General features: G+C 54.4%; 5 protein-coding genes across 5 annotated transcripts; 3 read left to right on the top strand and 2 right to left on the bottom strand.

Annotated features, from left to right (window-relative positions):
* Positions 1 to 175: 175 nt before the first annotated feature.
* CTAM01_15581 (beta-lactamase) lies at positions 176 to 1,982 on the top strand (the record flags this gene model as incomplete). The annotated part of the gene is made up of 3 exons (XM_060531577.1): positions 176 to 686; positions 741 to 860; positions 916 to 1,982. The coding sequence occupies 3 exons, from the start codon at positions 176 to 178 to the stop codon at positions 1,980 to 1,982; spliced, it is 1,698 nt and encodes a 565-aa protein (XP_060373848.1).
* A 461-nt stretch (positions 1,983 to 2,443) lies between these two features.
* On the bottom strand, positions 2,444 to 9,947 carry CTAM01_15582 (FAT domain-containing protein; the record flags this gene model as incomplete). Its single annotated transcript, XM_060531578.1, has 4 exons — positions 2,444 to 2,902; positions 2,958 to 9,661; positions 9,732 to 9,799; positions 9,883 to 9,947. The coding sequence occupies 4 exons, from the start codon at positions 9,945 to 9,947 to the stop codon at positions 2,444 to 2,446; spliced, it is 7,296 nt and encodes a 2,431-aa protein (XP_060373849.1).
* A 1,052-nt stretch (positions 9,948 to 10,999) lies between these two features.
* On the top strand, positions 11,000 to 11,842 carry CTAM01_15583 (uncharacterized protein; the record flags this gene model as incomplete). Its single annotated transcript, XM_060531579.1, has 1 exon — positions 11,000 to 11,842. One exon carries the CDS (start codon positions 11,000 to 11,002, stop codon positions 11,840 to 11,842), a length of 843 nt encoding a protein of 280 aa, XP_060373850.1.
* Positions 11,843 to 12,093: 251 nt separating this feature from the next.
* CTAM01_15584 (glucosidase II beta subunit-like protein) lies at positions 12,094 to 14,030 on the bottom strand (the record flags this gene model as incomplete). The annotated part of the gene is made up of 3 exons (XM_060531580.1): positions 12,094 to 12,743; positions 12,801 to 13,745; positions 13,934 to 14,030. The coding sequence occupies 3 exons, from the start codon at positions 14,028 to 14,030 to the stop codon at positions 12,094 to 12,096; spliced, it is 1,692 nt and encodes a 563-aa protein (XP_060373851.1).
* Positions 14,031 to 14,614: 584 nt separating this feature from the next.
* Positions 14,615 to 15,760, top strand: CTAM01_15585 (uncharacterized protein; the record flags this gene model as incomplete). Its single annotated transcript, XM_060531581.1, has 1 exon — positions 14,615 to 15,760. One exon carries the CDS (start codon positions 14,615 to 14,617, stop codon positions 15,758 to 15,760), a length of 1,146 nt encoding a protein of 381 aa, XP_060373852.1.
* Between the last annotated feature and the right edge of the window lie 302 nt (positions 15,761 to 16,062).

The following is a 16,062-nucleotide window of genomic DNA, read 5'->3' on the forward strand; positions in this document are numbered from 1 at the left end:
GGGCGAAACATTCGTACAAACGTATTAGGAATCTTAGTCTTGTATAAACGATATAATTGAGTCTGGATGGGCGACGACTCCGAGAAGGGCTTTCTCTAAACGAGACAACTCAAGTTCACGAATCTTACTAGTGTATCGTTTCCCACTCACCATCCGTGATTGAGCATCTCTCGAGATGGTGCTCAAAACTTCACTCCTTGCCCTCGCGGCAATCTCTTTAATCACTGCCTCCCAAGCCAATCCCTGCCCGCCATTAGGGCCGACGTTACCCTCCTCCAAAACACCAAGCAACTCGACAATAGTACAGGAAACCATCCTCCAAATCCAAGAAGGCCTCGTCAACTTCACCTCCGTTCTGAACTTCACTGCAATCTCCATTGGCGTCAAGTCCATACACGAAGATGCGCCCCTCTTCGATTGGCACTACACACCTCCCGTCGCAGATAACCGCAGTGTTGCAAAGGTCGATATCGACACCGTATACCGTGGAGGAAGCATTACCAAGGTCTTCACAACCCTCACCGCTCTGAAAAACTCGCAAATCAAGGGGACCGATCCCGTAACCAAGTACCTGCCGCAACTCAAGACCGATGCCGTGAAGAATGAAGGCCAGCTCAACTTCATCCCGTGGGACAACATCACTATTGAAGACTTGGCTTCTCATATCTCCGGACTGGGCGGCGACAGTAGGTTTACTCCTCGTCAATCTTCCTCAACTTTTCAATACTAAAAGTGTCAAGTCGCCACTGACCTCGCCGTCTTCCCCGGCGCCTGGGCATCAATGGGTCTTCCCCCTGTGTCCAACGACACCAAGCCGACTTGCTCCGGTCTCCTCGGCACCAAGCCCTGCTCAAGAAAAGGTAAGCCATATTTCCCATCTGTACAATCCCATGGCAGACCTCTGACAGCATACAGACCTTCTCCACGGCCTCAATGAGAAACCCCTCGTCTTCCGCCCACACACCACCCCCGTCTACTCCAACATCGGCATCGCCCTCCTCGCCATCGCAGTCGAAGCGGCGTCCAACCAAACCTATGAAACCATCCTCACCGACACCATCCTCAAGCCTCTCGGCCTGACAAAGACTTCCATCGCCACACCGGCAAAGGGCTCAGGCTTCATTCCCTTCCAGGAACCCACCTGGGGCGGCGACCTCGGCGCATATGCTGCTGCCGGCGGCATCTACACAAACACCCGCGACATGCTTACCTTCGGAACCGCGATTCTCTCCGACAAGGTCGGCATCGACACAGCTTCCTGGTTGAAGCCACGCGCCTTCACCTCCTCCCGCGGCTATTCCATCGGCGCACCCTGGGAGATCTGGACCACTTCCACTCTTCTCGACTCAGGCGTCCCCGTCAGCATCTACACCAAGTCCGGCGACCTCGGCCTATACACCAATGTCCTCCTCCTCATCCCCGACTACGACCTCGTCATCTCCATCCTCACCGCCGGTGCCGAAGCCGCAGGCACCTTCCAGTTCCCCTCTCAAGTCATCTCCCCCGTCATCCAAGCCCTCATCCCGGCCCTAGAGAAAGCGAACAAGGAGCATGCGGCCGCAGTCTTTGCGGGAGAGTACATCGACGAGAAATCAAACTCGACGCTGATACTATCCATCGACGACGGCCCAGGCTTGTCTCTGACAAACTACACCGTACGCGGCTTCGACGTGCTCTCTCACATCCCCAGCTACGGCGTCGGCTCCAAGATTCAGGCTCTCAACGTCAGCGGCAGGGTCTACCCCACCAACATCAGAGAGGGCGACCAGTGGTCATGGCGTGCCGTGTACAAGAACCACGACGAGCCGGACGTTGGTGACAAACTTGTATACCCCGACGGCGACTGTCAGACATGGGGCTTGATCGATCGCAAGACCTACAACTACCTCGCTTTGGACGACTTCACCATCACCATTGCCGAGGATGGGTCGGCCGAGAGCATTTCGCCGCGAGCGTTCGGCGTCACCCTGAAAAAGGCGTAGGCCAAGAGGTCACCAATGAGTTAAGAGCGTCATCTCAAAGACGAGAATGCATTGCCGTGACCAGCGTTTGATTGGTTTTACCTGGACATCCATACCTTAGACACCACTTAGATGCAACTCTTCCCTTTGAAATTACCCATTGATTGATTTTCTGTCTACCACGACGCCATGCCATGATACCTCGAGAAACAAAAGAGGCCGTCTGCAAAGTCCAGAATGTACTGCTAAAGCCCTTGACCCTTGACCTGGTATACACTAACAAAACCAACGAAAACGAAAACGCCTGGCAACATGCCAGAAGAGTTAAAAACACACTGAAGAGAAATACCGCAAACACCGCCGCGAGCGCTCACATAAGCGTAACCCTTCCCACGAACCCACCGAGTTCGTATCCACATGAAAGCCCTTTGAGAACCATGGGTGCTCTCAATCCCTCACCCAAACCTGAAACAACATCGGGATTACCAGAAGCTGCACCATCCTATGTAGTGCTGGCAGAGATTCTCCAACTTTGTCGCCTCCGTGATGAGCTTATTGACCTGGTTTATTACATCAAGCTCCTCGTTCGGCTTGAAGTCCTTGCCAGTCAACTTCTGAGAGACGCGATCGAGCACCTCGACGGCCCGAGCATTCTGGATTTCGGTGGGGTCCGGTCCGTTGTTGCCATTAACAACACTGCCCTCGTGTGCCATTGATGAGTTTGTTCTTGACCGGGAGCGCGCGACAGGGCCCCCGGGCATACCGGGATCTCCTGTGGCAAGCAGCTCCGACGGCGCCACGTCTGCGTCGAGAACAGAGGGACGGCGTGCTCTGGCAGCTTGCGGGCCAGCAAGCGAAGTCTCGCGTTCAGATCGGAAGTTAGGTCCCGCCGGACTGGCAGCATTAGTAAGGCGCCAGGTCAGGAGAGGATCGTGAATGAACTGCGAGGCGATTAGCTTGGAGGATTCAAGACATGGACTGGGAGAAGAAACATACCGCTTCCAAGACAGCCATCACGCTGTCCTTGTTGTCTCGCAAGACTCTCATGACATGCTCGCAGGTGATACGGAAGCTTCCCTCGATGTTGCTGACTTCCATGGCGTAGGTGAGCATGCGGGTCAGTCGGAACGGCACACGCTCTGGGTACTTCTCGCGTTTCATAGCCACTTCGAAGCAGTCGCCAAAGTCGATGTGGATAATCTTGCCTGTTACGCGGTCGAGCATGAGGTTGGACGGATGACGGTCACCAAGACCGAGAATGTATCCAACCATCGACATGACGCCCAAAGAGCGTGTGTAATTGGTGCGGCGCTCCAGCCATGCTTCTGAACTCTTACTCTTAAGCCACAATACCCGATAGAGATCCTGGCCAGTAGTATTGTCCAGTGCATAGCCGAACACTTCAACCTTCTGCATGAGAGTGAGGTTGTCGTAGTCGGGAGCCATCTGGAGCATGATGCGATGCTCGATATTAAGGAGAATCTTCCTGCTTTCACGGTATTCCCTTATTAGCACGTGAAGAGTGTCACTGTTGGGCACCCAGCCCAGCAGACCCGAGTTTTGTGACAACGGGATAGCCGGGTATCGTTGGATGTTCAAGTGACGCTTGTAACATTCAGAATCGTTCGCCAACAAGGTATTGCACAAACCGAACAACTGCATAACTCGTTCGTCTTGGCGAATATCCTCGTGGCCCTTGAGCAAAAAGGCGTATGAAACACCATCGCTGCCGCTAATGTTGAGCTTGCGAGGCCTCTGCTTACTATTAATAACAGTAAAGGTACCCTCAAACTCCATGATGCGGACAATGGGTTGACCACTGCGGTAAGTTCCAGGCACAGCGAGATCAAGATCCTTGGCGGCCAGTAGCTTGGGCGAGCAGTAAGGTAGCTCAAGCGTTGTGAGCTGGGGCAACTGTCGTGAGATGCGCCGGAATACTTGATAGTAGAGATCCCAAGCCTGATTGAGATCATTGACGTCTCTGCTGGCCTCGTACTGACGGCACCACTCGCGAGCCTCGGTGAGATCTCTGCCAAAGGCTTGCGTAAAGGAGATCTCGCGAAGAGTCTCTGGACCGCGCTCGAGTTGATCATGAAGAGGCTCGAGAGTGGCAAACATGCCTTCGATGTTATGATCACCAAAGTACAGTCGCGATGCCTCCTCGAGACCCTCGTGCCATTGTTCATGCCAAAGAACCGCGACCCTGATAAGCTCGTGGCTGACAATGTCGGCTTGGGAAACGAGGTTGGCGCTGTGTTGACGCATACTATCCATAATCTGAGCAGCAGACCTCGAACGGCGGGTGTTTTGCGAAGATTTCATCGCTACCGTCAGCGGGTAGACCAACGCCTGCGGATGAGCCCTACCAACATCTGCGAGGAGGCTATGAATCGACTGCTGAACGCGGCGCGTCGGCTGGTTGATTCGAGCGATGAGCTGGGGAATGACTTCCAGCCAGGTGTCGACGCTGACATTGGTGAAACCTTCAGTGACGGCGGCATTAACATCGGCACTGGCACCATGCGTGAACCACAGTGTCAGAAGGCGGAGTGTGTCCTGCAGAGAGCTTCCCGCAGACAGCGCGATTGACTTGAAGAAGCCTCTGACAGCCGGAACCACGTGCTCAACAACCATGTGATCAGTTCTCTCGCCACGAGTAGACAAGGCCTGGACAATCTCAAAGTTGGCCAGAGCCCAAGCGTGCCAAGCCTTGTACCAGCGCGGGTTGTACTTGGTAGCCTGCGAGTACGAGGTCAAGATATCCTGGACGTGCTCGTACTGCCAGTTCTCCTTGTTCAGGTCGATGAGCCATTCACCTTGGCGCAGGTAGCACTTGGCCAACAGAACGGTCTGGTCGTAGAGTGCCTTTTGAGTCTGAGGATTCATCAGACTGGGGTCGATCTGGTGCGGGAATCCGTAGTCACTCGACAAGTCCATTCCATTGGGAGCCTGTGCCGTGAGATGCGCCTTAGTCGCCTCGTAGCGGTGCGCCGAGTCGTTTGTAAACTTGCGCAGGCAGTACAAAGTGCGCTCAGCAATGCCAGAGGTACGGAACGCGGGCTGCTGACCGACTTCCCACTCGTACTTGAGCATAGCATAGATGACCTGCGATGGGATGTTTCGCGGCATGGCGGCGTTCTGCTGCTGTCTCTCGTTCCAGTAAGGGATCAGGGTCTCCAGCGGAGCCTCGACACCAATGATTGACTTCAGAGACTTTTCGGCCAGGCCCATGCGACCAGACTTGCGGCAAAGGTTGGCAAACTTGATCCACATGTGCATGTTCTCCGTGGGCGTAATGACCAGGTTGCGAAGGCGCAGCATTCTCTGCCAAACCTCCACGTTGCGCTGGCATCCCTTGAGTCTCGTCTCCCAGGTGCGCCGCATTGTCGCCTTCTTTTTGTCGTCTGTCTGCTTGTAGACGATGAGCTCTTCTAGCTCGGCCAGCATTTGGACTCTGACGACGACCTGATACGCGCGATTGTACGACTCACTAACCAACGCACTGAGCTCGGTATCAAGTCCCTCTCGAGCTTGCTGCACGCAATTGACAGCTTCCCTAAACTGATTGCGGTGCAGGGCGAGAATAGCGCCAAAGAAGGAACGATCAGTAGAGTACCGCTTCATGGATTGCAAGTAGTTGTCCATAGAATCCCACTTGCTGAGGCCCCATGCGGCGGCTGTTGCGAGCGGCGCAATGAGGCGCTGTACGTCGGGCGACGAGTTGGCCCAGGTTGTGCCTGCAATACCAGCAAGAGCTTCCCACTCGCCGAGAGCGTGTAAGCACCGCATTTTACCCATGATAATCTCGACAGGAACGGGCTTATCTTCCGGAACTTCCGACTCGCGCTTCGAGTAGAAAGCAAGAGCTTCCTCCCATCTCTCCAGCTTTTCGAACCACGTCTCTCTAAGTTGAATCCCCTCTTTGTAAAGTTGTGCTTTACGGAGGATACCGATGGCTGCGTCAGACTGTTGGAGTTGGTTGTTGATCACAATAAGAGCTTCAACCGCACCGCTGCTCTGGTCCTGCAAGAACTCCAACTCCTTGTAGTGAAGCGCCTTGGCGTAAGCGTGGCAACGAGCAGCCTCTCGACCGAGAACTCTGATGTCGATGGGCAGGGCCTTGTCGTCGTGTTCCATAAACTCGGCGAGGTTGAGGAGGAGGCCGAGCAAATCAGGGGGTACGTTCTCCGACTTGATGGCGCTCTCGATATTTTGAATCAGCTCGTCTTGGAATTGTTCGTAAAGCTCGCTCCAGCAAGACACGAAGGCGGAGTTGAATAGCTCGCGGGCCAGCGGAAGGTATGAGCTAGCGAGGGCGGCACACGCACGGAGCGCGTGGTTGGGTGATTCGGTGAGCAAGGTCGTGGTGAATCTACGAAGCCATTCCTGCCAATCCTCCTTGGTTGACTTGCCCTTCGTATCCCACGCCTGCTTGAGATGAATGGCATTCATCTCTAACTTCTTCGCACCCAGATCCGCAAAGGCTGCCTGATCATCGACCCGGTCGACAAAGCGGTCACCGCCGCCGAGATCCTGCGGGAGTACCTCGCCCTTTTGGAGCTTGTTGACAAGCAAGTCATAGTTCTGGTGCCGGATCTGGTGCAGGGCGAGAACTTTGTTGACCGTGCCCATGAAGTGAAGATAGTCTTTGCCGAGTTGCTGGATCAAGGCGCATAGCGTGTCTAGAGCTGCGATCCGCAGGGCAATATCCCCACTGCCGAGAATTCGAGTGAGGGGATGGATAATCTTTGCGGCGTAGTCGTTCAAGTTGACCTGATACGTAATCTTGCCAATCGTCTCAATCGCCTGCTTTCTCAACGGAGGGGGCTGCCCTTGCTTTTCGAACGTTCTGACAATAACAGGAATGATCAAGTGCATATACTCCTCGGCACTAGATCCGAAGACAAGAAAGGCGTGGAGAACCTTTTCAGAAGGCGTGCGCCGCGTGGTGGTGTCCTTCTCCAGCACGCCAAGCATGAGAGGCAGCAAGCCTGCCAGGTAAATCTTGAACTCGCCCTCCAAGGAACGAGAGATGGCCTCCACCAGGCTCATGATGGTCGATTGTAGGTTGGTCGTGGTGTTCCAGAATTCCTGACAGATCTCGACAATTTCAGGCAAGAAGTTGCGAATGTGCTGTCGGACGATTGACACCAGAGTAGCCAGCTGGCTGAAGTACGAATCCAGGCGAGTTTTGTCTGCGGCACGAATTACACCCAGGAAGGCGGGGATGATCCGATCAAGGAAGGACACACACTCCAAGCCAAGGGTGCGGAAGATGTTCATGATTGCCTCGATCACAGATGCATGATGACTCGAGAGGGAGTTGTCCTTGAGGATCTGCAGGAGAGCATTGATGACAACTGTCGGAAAGTACTCCTTGCTGGATGGAGTGAGACCAGTCATCATGAGAGAAATGTCCGTCATTTGCGTGGTCTCAACACGTCTCTGAGCATCCGGCCGACGCTGCTCCACTTGTTGGTACTTGTAGGGGTCCAAAGCTCCCAGAATACCCATCAGCTTGATGGTTTCCTGTCGAAGAGGTCCGCGTTGGCCTTCTGTTCGAATGATGCCTTGGAGTAGCTCCAGGAGCTGCGGGTATTCGAGATAAGGCTCAATCACATATCCGGAGTTGCTGGCCAGCTGGCCGAGAGCATGCAGGGCAGCCTCGCGCTTGTTGTTTGAGCTTTGATCTTGTAGAGCTTCAATGATGAGGGGCATCAGCTTGTCCTTGTATGGCAAAACTTCCTCGCCTCCGACAGTGGCAAGCTCGCCAATGGCCCTCAGGATTGTCGCAGCCACAGCAGCGCTGGGGTCGTTGGCCTTGGGCAAGAGGACGGACATCATTGGGTCGACATATGGCTTGACCAGTCCTTGGGCGTTTTGAACCAACAAGCTGAGTAGCTTGGCACTCTCCTCCTTGTTTCTCGCAACATCAGAGAACTCAAGCTCGGTGAGAAGCTGGATAAGGGTCTTGCGCAAAGAGGGGATGACGTATGCCGGATTGTATCGGGCAAGACGACCAATAATCGAGATTGCAACCTCTCTGATGGCAAAGACTTCATCGTTGAGGGCAAAGAACAAGGTGCGGATGTTCTCTGCCTTGGCCAAATGCCTATCGAAACGCTCGTCGAGGGCAGCAAGGACTGTCCGTCTAATATTCGGCTCAGGGTCCGATACGCCCACAGTAAGCAATCGCTCTATCACATCGCCAACAACCTGCAGTGCATGATAACTAGTCTGGTTGACAATGGGGTCGCGCACGTAAAGCTGGCAGCAAGTAAGAGCAGCAGCCTCTCTTGTTTCTGGATCTTCATCCTCAACGTACTTCACAGCGACGTCACGGACAAACTCATTGAGAACGTGTCCCGTGAAGTCAAAGCTGCCAAGGGTGTTGAGTGCAAGCTTGACCTCTGCTTTTCGATGCTCGTAGGCCAAAGGATCTTTTGAATCCTTGGGAACAGCGGGCACAGCTGTAAGAGTGTTTGGGTGAGGGGCTCCCAGGGGCTTGAAAGGTTCTCCACAAAGGACCATGCTGAGCATATCGAGCAATCGGTTCTGGATGGTATCCTTGGCCGGCGGGATGTAGAAAGCCATATCGACGAGGGCCTGCGTCAGTTTTGGTGTCAGGTCGCATTCGAAGATTGGGTCGAGGAGAGCCTCCATGTATTTGCTGAGGGTCTGGCCAACGGCAACAGCGAGGCGACTTATGCACTCAAAGACTGCGTCGACCGAACCTCTCTTGCGAGCTGCCAAGCTTAGCCCTTCTCTGACGTGGGTCATAACACCGTCGAGATACGGGGCGATGGCGCTCTTGACCGAGTTTGCGATGTTGCCGATAGCAAGAAACGCGTCGTTCCTCTCCTTGTCCTTCTTCAGCATACCAGAGAGGTAGACCATGAACTTGTGGAGGTAACTTCGGTCAAACTCTGCGGGAGAGTAGCTCGCGAGGTCTGGGATAAGTAAGACGACGGTCTTACGGATGGTGACGTCGCGGTGGTCCTTGTAACGCAGGACGATTTCGCAGGCTTCGGGGTAGTGGTCCTGCATGAACATGCCGCCTTGTTCCAGAAGCTCCTTCAACATAAGAAGAGAGGCGTGGATGTACTCGACGGTGCCATGCTGCAGCCCGCGCATAAGTTCGGCGTAAGCCTTCTCCATCCACGTCTGCTTGAGTTCCTGGTCTCGCTCTCTAATGATCCGGAAGCATGCGGCGACGGTTTCTGCGGAGGTGGCGCGGATGAGGTGGCGATTGTCTCTCAAGCTGTTCCAGATGAGGTCCAAGACCAAGCCGACATAGTTGTACATGAGTGTAGGTGCCTGCCTGGCAAGCTCGCGCAAGACAAGAGCGGCACTGTATCGGCGTTCCTCGACTCTTTCGCTCTGCAGCCACTCGAGGGCCATCTGGGTTTCGGACTCGACCAGCTCGCTTATCATAGAACCGCCTGGCCGGCACATTTTTCCCAGAGCGATCGCGGCGGCCTGCATGGGGTTGATATCCTTGCCGCGCAGGATGGTTTTGAGGTTCTGGTTGAAGCGAGCAAACATTTTTGTCGATTGCTCGGAAACTTCAATATCGACGAGGGCATCGAGGGCGTAGACGCCGCCCAGGCGCTCGGAAGAGTCATTTCCGTGGGAGATGAGCTGGGTGATCTTGTTGTTGACCTGACCGTAGATGGTGTTGAATTGATCGAGGGGAAGGTCTGCAAAGGTGGGCTGTCAGCTCGCTGTCGCGAAAATGATATGGTGCCGAGAGGGGGATGGAAGGCTTACCTCGATGACAGACTAGCACCAGCTCTCTAAGCTGCAGCGCTGCACGCTTCCTGACTTCGTCTGAGGATCTTTGAGCTGGTTAGAAGCTGCGCACAAGGCGAATCGATTTTGATTTTGACTTGGCGTTGGAGATGGGGGAAAGGGAAAATACCGAGACCTCAAGTCCCTGACAAGATTGTCAAGTCGCTCGAGGGCGATCTGCTGTTGGGTCGCCATGGCTCACTGGCTGGCGCACCCGAGCGTTCGAGTATCAGAATGGGAGAAACATCGACTGAGTATAGGAGGAATCGGATCGGGTCGAGGGTTTCTGGGGTTCGTGGTGCTCAGCGCTCGTCGTTTGGTGCTTGTTCGCAGTGGGTGATTGTCAAATGAGGAGTCGCGCGCGCGATGGAATGGTACACAAAGAGGGGATTGTCAAAGTGACAGCTGCACCAAATCCCACTGTCCGTTGCGATGCGAAGTGGTGGAGGTGAAAGAGAAAAAGGTGGGAGTGCTTGGGTTGCACAAACAAGGTATGTGATGGAGGAGGTCTTTGGGGATGGAAGTGACGACGGGAGGTTCAAAAGATGAATTGACCAGGCCAGGGCAGTTAGTCTGCAGTCTGCAGTGACGGAAAGTGCGACACGGGAATGGAGGGTCAACCATGGGGGAGCAACGGCGCAAGAACGGAAGGTACCTTGATGCACAGTTTCCACACGGTACCTGCCGGCTCACTCTACTGCGTACCTTAGCAGTGCTTAGCTGCCACTGCTGCCCAGATTCGACCTTGCCCCGCTATACCCCGCACTGTTCGGCCGGTCTCAGCCCCACCGTGGCACCCCCATTCCTAAACCAATTGCCCCGAAGCTTCAGCGGCTGCAGCCTGCGATGGGTGGTGGCTTTGGTGGGTGGGAGTCTCTCGGCTGACCTTCCCTCGGTTGCTACCCCTGTAGCTTCCCATTCCTAATGCTGAGTAGGTACCTAAGGTGCTATGGGACCTGTCCACTTCACCGGTTCCGTTTCCCCGTCTTCTTATCTTATCGTTCAGGAATGCGCATCCAGGTGTTTCTTCCGTCGCGACTCGAAGTCTTGGATCAAGACACCACCCGAGAATCAACATCACATCTCGCGCAACATTTACAGTACCTTAGGACACCAACGGCGAGACACAAGCAGTGAGACCACTCTGCTCTATATTGAAGTAACTGCAGCATTCGCCATTTTGACTTTCGCAGTCTCGCCCACACGTCTCAACTCCATAATCCCTCCTCCCTCAACCACTCTTCACCATGGGTAACGATGGAGGATCCATTCCTAAACGTCGCGAGCTGGTCAAGGAATCCGCCCGCGCCCTCACCGTCAGCGAGCTAAAGGCAAACGTCCTCGAGTCCCTCGGTCACGCTTGGAGCAACGATCCTTTGTCGAATCAACCCCTCGACAAAGAGAACATTGTGTCGGACTGGCGCGGTCGCCTATACAATTACGAATCCATCCTCCAAGGCCTCATGCCATCCGACGACAGCACCGAGTCGCCACCATCTAATCCCGAATCCCAAGAACTCACATTTGCTTCGACCGGCATCAAGTCGTTGCGCGATATTGTCAAGCTCAAGTTCCACAAGCATACACCACCAGGCACCAAGAAGGATATCTGGGTCTGTCCCATCTCTCTCAAGGAGCTGGGCCCACAAGTCAAGTCCGTCTATCTGGTACCATGCGGGCATGTGTTTGCCGAGGTTGCTATCAAGGAGATCCAAGAGTCAGCATGTCCAGAGTGCAATGAAGAGTTCAAGAGCGAGAACGTGGTACCAATCTTGCCAACCGAGGAGCGCGATCTCAGGAAACTGGTGCAAAGAATGGACGATTTGACCGCTGCAGGGCTTACACACGGCTTGAAGAAAGACAAGAAAGCTGGCGGCAAAAAGAAGCGCAAGGCAGAGGATGATGCCAAGGAAAATGGCAACGGCGACAAGCCTGAGAAGAAGAGGGCTACGGATGATGCAAAGGCTGCAAAGAAGGAGAGCAAGACGAGCAACATTAACAATCCAATGGCCGCATCATTAACAGCCAAGGTCTTGGCTGAACAAGAAGAGCTCAGCAGGCGGAGGAAGATGGCATCATCAAGAGCTTGATTCTGTCCCAACTGGGAAAAGGCCATGCTGTAACGCAAATGAACAAACAAAAATGATACCCCTTGGCCCCTATTCCATGTTGCTCACCCTACGCGAAGAATCAGAGACCACCATTTGCAAGTACCGAAAAACGTTTTGGCCATTCCTAATGCATCCTTTCTACTCGGTCTAAGGCAGACGAACCTGACGCCAAGCTAAGCAGACCCAATGCTGAATTCTTCCTGGACACACGCTGCGTGCCGTTGCTGCCTCTACAGCTCATCCTTGCCCTTGGGCGTAGGAGGCTCAAGGAGCTCGTCACAGGCGGCAGGAGTGCCCACCTCCATCTTGTAGACGCACTTCTCCGACTCCGTGACCTTCCAAAGCTCCTCCGTCTCACTGCAGGCCAGCCAGACATCAGTACGTCTCTGAGGGCCATTCCAGCAACCCTGGCCGTTCTCGTACCGCATGACCATGCGAAGGCCCTTGCCGAGGCTCTTGCCATCGACGCGCTCCTCGTCATCAGCCATCTCCTTGTCGATGCGGACAAAGTTGCCCATGTTGGTGTGACCGCCGCCCTTCTTCGACTTCTGGTTGGTCTTGTCCATCCAGCAGAGCTCGTACTCGTACTCGCCAATCTCGGTGCTGACGCACTTGTCCCTTAAGATGCGGAAAATGTCATCAGTGCCGTAGTCCTTCTCCAGATCCTTCTGCTCGGTCTCCAGCTGGTGCTTCTTGTCAGAGAGATCGTTGTTGGCCGAGTTGAATGCCTCGCGGGCAGCCTTGACCAGGCGAGACTCGGCACCGCCGTTGTTGTTATCAGCAATCAGGCCATTTTCAATCATCCAGACTCTGAAAGACAAGAGCTTGCCGTGGATGAACTCGCGGATGCCCTCGGGGAGGTAGGCCTCGAAGTTGTAGACTAGGCATGGTCAGCCATATTTTTTCACCATCAATCTTGTTCAAGGGTCTCGCGTACGAATGTCAGTGTCAGAAACGTCATCCTCCTCGAACTCCTTCCAGTTGATGCCTGAAGACTCATTGTCCTCGACAAGAACCTCCTTGATGTCGGCCTCGAGGCCATCGGGCAGTGGGTCGTTGGCAAGGTTGGCAGCGTAGTCCTCCCAGCCCTTGACGGCGCGCTTGACACCCTCATCGTTGAAGTTTGGATTGTGCTCCTCCTTGAAGCGGCTGAGAATACCCTCAAGCTCCTTCACCTTGCTCTGGAGCTCGTCGCGGTGGGCAACGACATCCTCAAGGGTCTCGCGGAGTTCGGTGACGCGAGTCTTGGCCAGGTTGAGCAGAGTGCCGAGCTTTCCGCCGGATCCCTCGCCCTTGACAATCTTGCCCTTCTCAGAACGCTCAATGTCGTGCAGCTTCTGCTCGAGCTCCTCCTTGCGGGTCTCGAGACCCGCGACCTCGTCCTTCAGGCTAGTCACCTTGGCCTCGACACGACGGCGGAGCTCTCTAGACTCCTTGGCCATCGTCTTGCGTCTCTTAGCAGCCTTATCGATGGCGTCCTTACGCGCAGTTTCAACGCGACGATACTCCTTTCCGATCTCCGCACACTTGTTGGCGCACTTGAGGCCACCAACCTTGCTGTACTCCTCGCTTCCGTCGCAGCAGACGTCGTAGTCGCAGTGGCCATCGTTGACGAACATGAAAGGCACATAGGCGCCAATGTGACCTTCATTGGCACACCAGAAGCCCGGGAGGGCATTGGAGGTATTGGTCGTGCCCGTCAGGGAGCCGGCGAATGGCTGCTGAGGGGAGAGGGGGTCGAGGTGCGCGCAGGCAGCGGTGCCAGGCTCATCGGAGCCATCAGGACAGTCGCAGCTATTGTCATTGACCTGGCTGAAGCGAAGTTTGATTTCGGGGTGGCCTATGCACTTGAAGGAGGGCTTGAGCTCGAAGAACTTGGCGACTGCAAGGAATCATGTTAGTGACAGATCATGGACCTTCAAGACAAAGCTTCAGGCCAATTGGTCAGGTAACAAAGGAAGGGGAATGTAGAGAAAGAAACCCTGTTCCATTTCTCCCATATGAACTTGAAATGGCCTAATTGCTCCATTTGGGTGAGACTTGGATGGTCGACTGCCGACTGATACTCACATTCAGGACCGACACCTCTAGGCAAGCTAGCTGCAGCGATGGGCGCAGCAGCAGACACAAAGGTGCCCAAAAGCACCATGCCGTAGCTTTGACGCATCTTGATGGTTCTCAAGATATCGAATCGATCATCAATCCGTGCGTTTCGATCGTTGTTGTGGGATTTGTTGTGGTTGTGAAGCTATCCAGATCCAATCCAAAGTGACAGACTGGAGGGTTGGAAACGTGAGGTATTGTACACTATGGAGAGGAAGGTACGGGACTACTTCGTGGAACTTCCAGCTCACCCAAAACGCCTAAGGTGGGTTGGGCTGACAGGGGTGTCGGAGCTGGCGACGGGCAGCTGCAAAGACGGTCACGTGTCAGTATCTCTATCATCGACACTGTCTGCCCCACCAGCTCTTATCACTATGGGTTCTAATTGGAGACTGCCGCCAGTCTTGAGGAAGGAGCACTGGACACTTTTTGAGCGGGAAGGATCGGTACGTACCTGCCCAAGCGACGAATAAGGTACGTATCTTATCCAGATACCCCTCCATCCAGTACGCGGGGCACAATGACTTTGCAGCATTTTTGGTCATATTGAATTTTCGTAGCCTGGACATCTTCAATATCGGAGCAAACCTCCGCGTCGACCACCACCGAGGCCTGCAAGGTGTTTGCGAGACACACAGACCCGTCAACATGGCTTCCTCAAACTCCTCCACTACACCAGCAGCTCTGAATGCTCTGTCGGACACAGCTGTCGTCTTGATGCAGCAGTTGGAGGCTGTTCTCCAGAACATCAACAGTGGCAAAGACACCCCTCAGCAGACTGATACCTCGTCCGTCGATGCCTTTGCTCTCGCTCGTGATTCAGCTACCCTGATCAAGGCGCACTCAACCAAGATTTCCGTTCTCATCATCAACGAACCCTTCACACCCTCGGCCGTCATCAAAGTCCTCCGAGAACTCGTTGGCGGCCCGATTCCCGGCATCGCCACCGCAGGCCAGGCTTGTGACGCAGACCGATATACGGCTACTGTTCGGAAAGATCTGGCTTGGAAATGTTACACTGTATTGAAGGAGCTCCGCGGTCTGGTTGAGAAGATCCCTAGGGATGGCAAGATTCTGTCAACAGCGCAAAAGTCAGGCTCCACGGGTGCACCTGGCAAGGGCAGTATGGCTGCCACTGGTGTTATTTGGTCGGCTTGCGACGATCTGGTGCAATTTGCCACCGGAGGTATCGGCGGCTGCTTCATCAAAAAGGTTGAAGAGTTCAGGGCGACGCTGAAGGATGTCATGGAGGAGCTCAAGGAGTGGGGTGACGAAGAGCCGGAAGACGACGAAGACGATGACGACGACGACGATGATGATGATAATGCCGTAAATGATGCGGACCACGATTCGGCCCTAGGTTCCATGATGCCCTCGGCGCAGGAAATGATCGACGACATGATGGCGAACCAGGGGACGATTCCTCGCGACGACCCCGACAAGATCCGCGAGCGTCTCGAGTCCTGTCTGAAGCGCGTGAGACTGACAACGCTGCTATATCAGGCCATCATCAAGCGACGACTCAAGACACTACCCTCCCTTCCGGTCGAGAACTCGGATATCCCTAAGCGTCTGGACGAGTCGATGCGGGTCCTCAGGAAACTCCCGCACATGTTCGACGAGCTTGCCGGCGCATTCTACGAGCTCTCACCTGATGAAATCGATCGAGTAATGAAGCTGTGCTTCGATGAGATCGTTGGGCTTTCGGAACTTCTCAAGTCACCTTGGACTGGAGAAAGCGATGAGTTTTCCCAGTGGGTTGGCAAGTTCCAGGCTGAAATCAAAAAGGGTTGAGCCGCCCAATTCGGCCTGCACACACCCAACCATGTGTTCGTATTCAGCTACACACGGGAGCTAGCGCGGCCTCGCCCTTCATCCGCCTCTTCCACGCGGGTATAAAGTTGCCTTGCGTCTTATGAAGGTTTCGTTGACGAGCATGAAACATGTTCACTTCGCCTTACCTGATAGCTGCGACAAGACTTTTATTGGTCAGTTGACGCCAAGCTGACTGTCTGTCGCCGCTCGTGAGGGTGCTAGTCTAAGACATTATGACCTGGAGTCTTTGAGGGGAAACATCACCTGTTGGTGTGGGGGAG

Source organism: Colletotrichum tamarilloi, assembly GCF_030869305.1.
Source record: "Colletotrichum tamarilloi strain Tom-12 chromosome Unknown Scaffold_168.1, whole genome shotgun sequence".
Classification (NCBI taxonomy): Eukaryota; Fungi; Ascomycota; class Sordariomycetes; order Glomerellales; family Glomerellaceae; genus Colletotrichum; species Colletotrichum tamarilloi.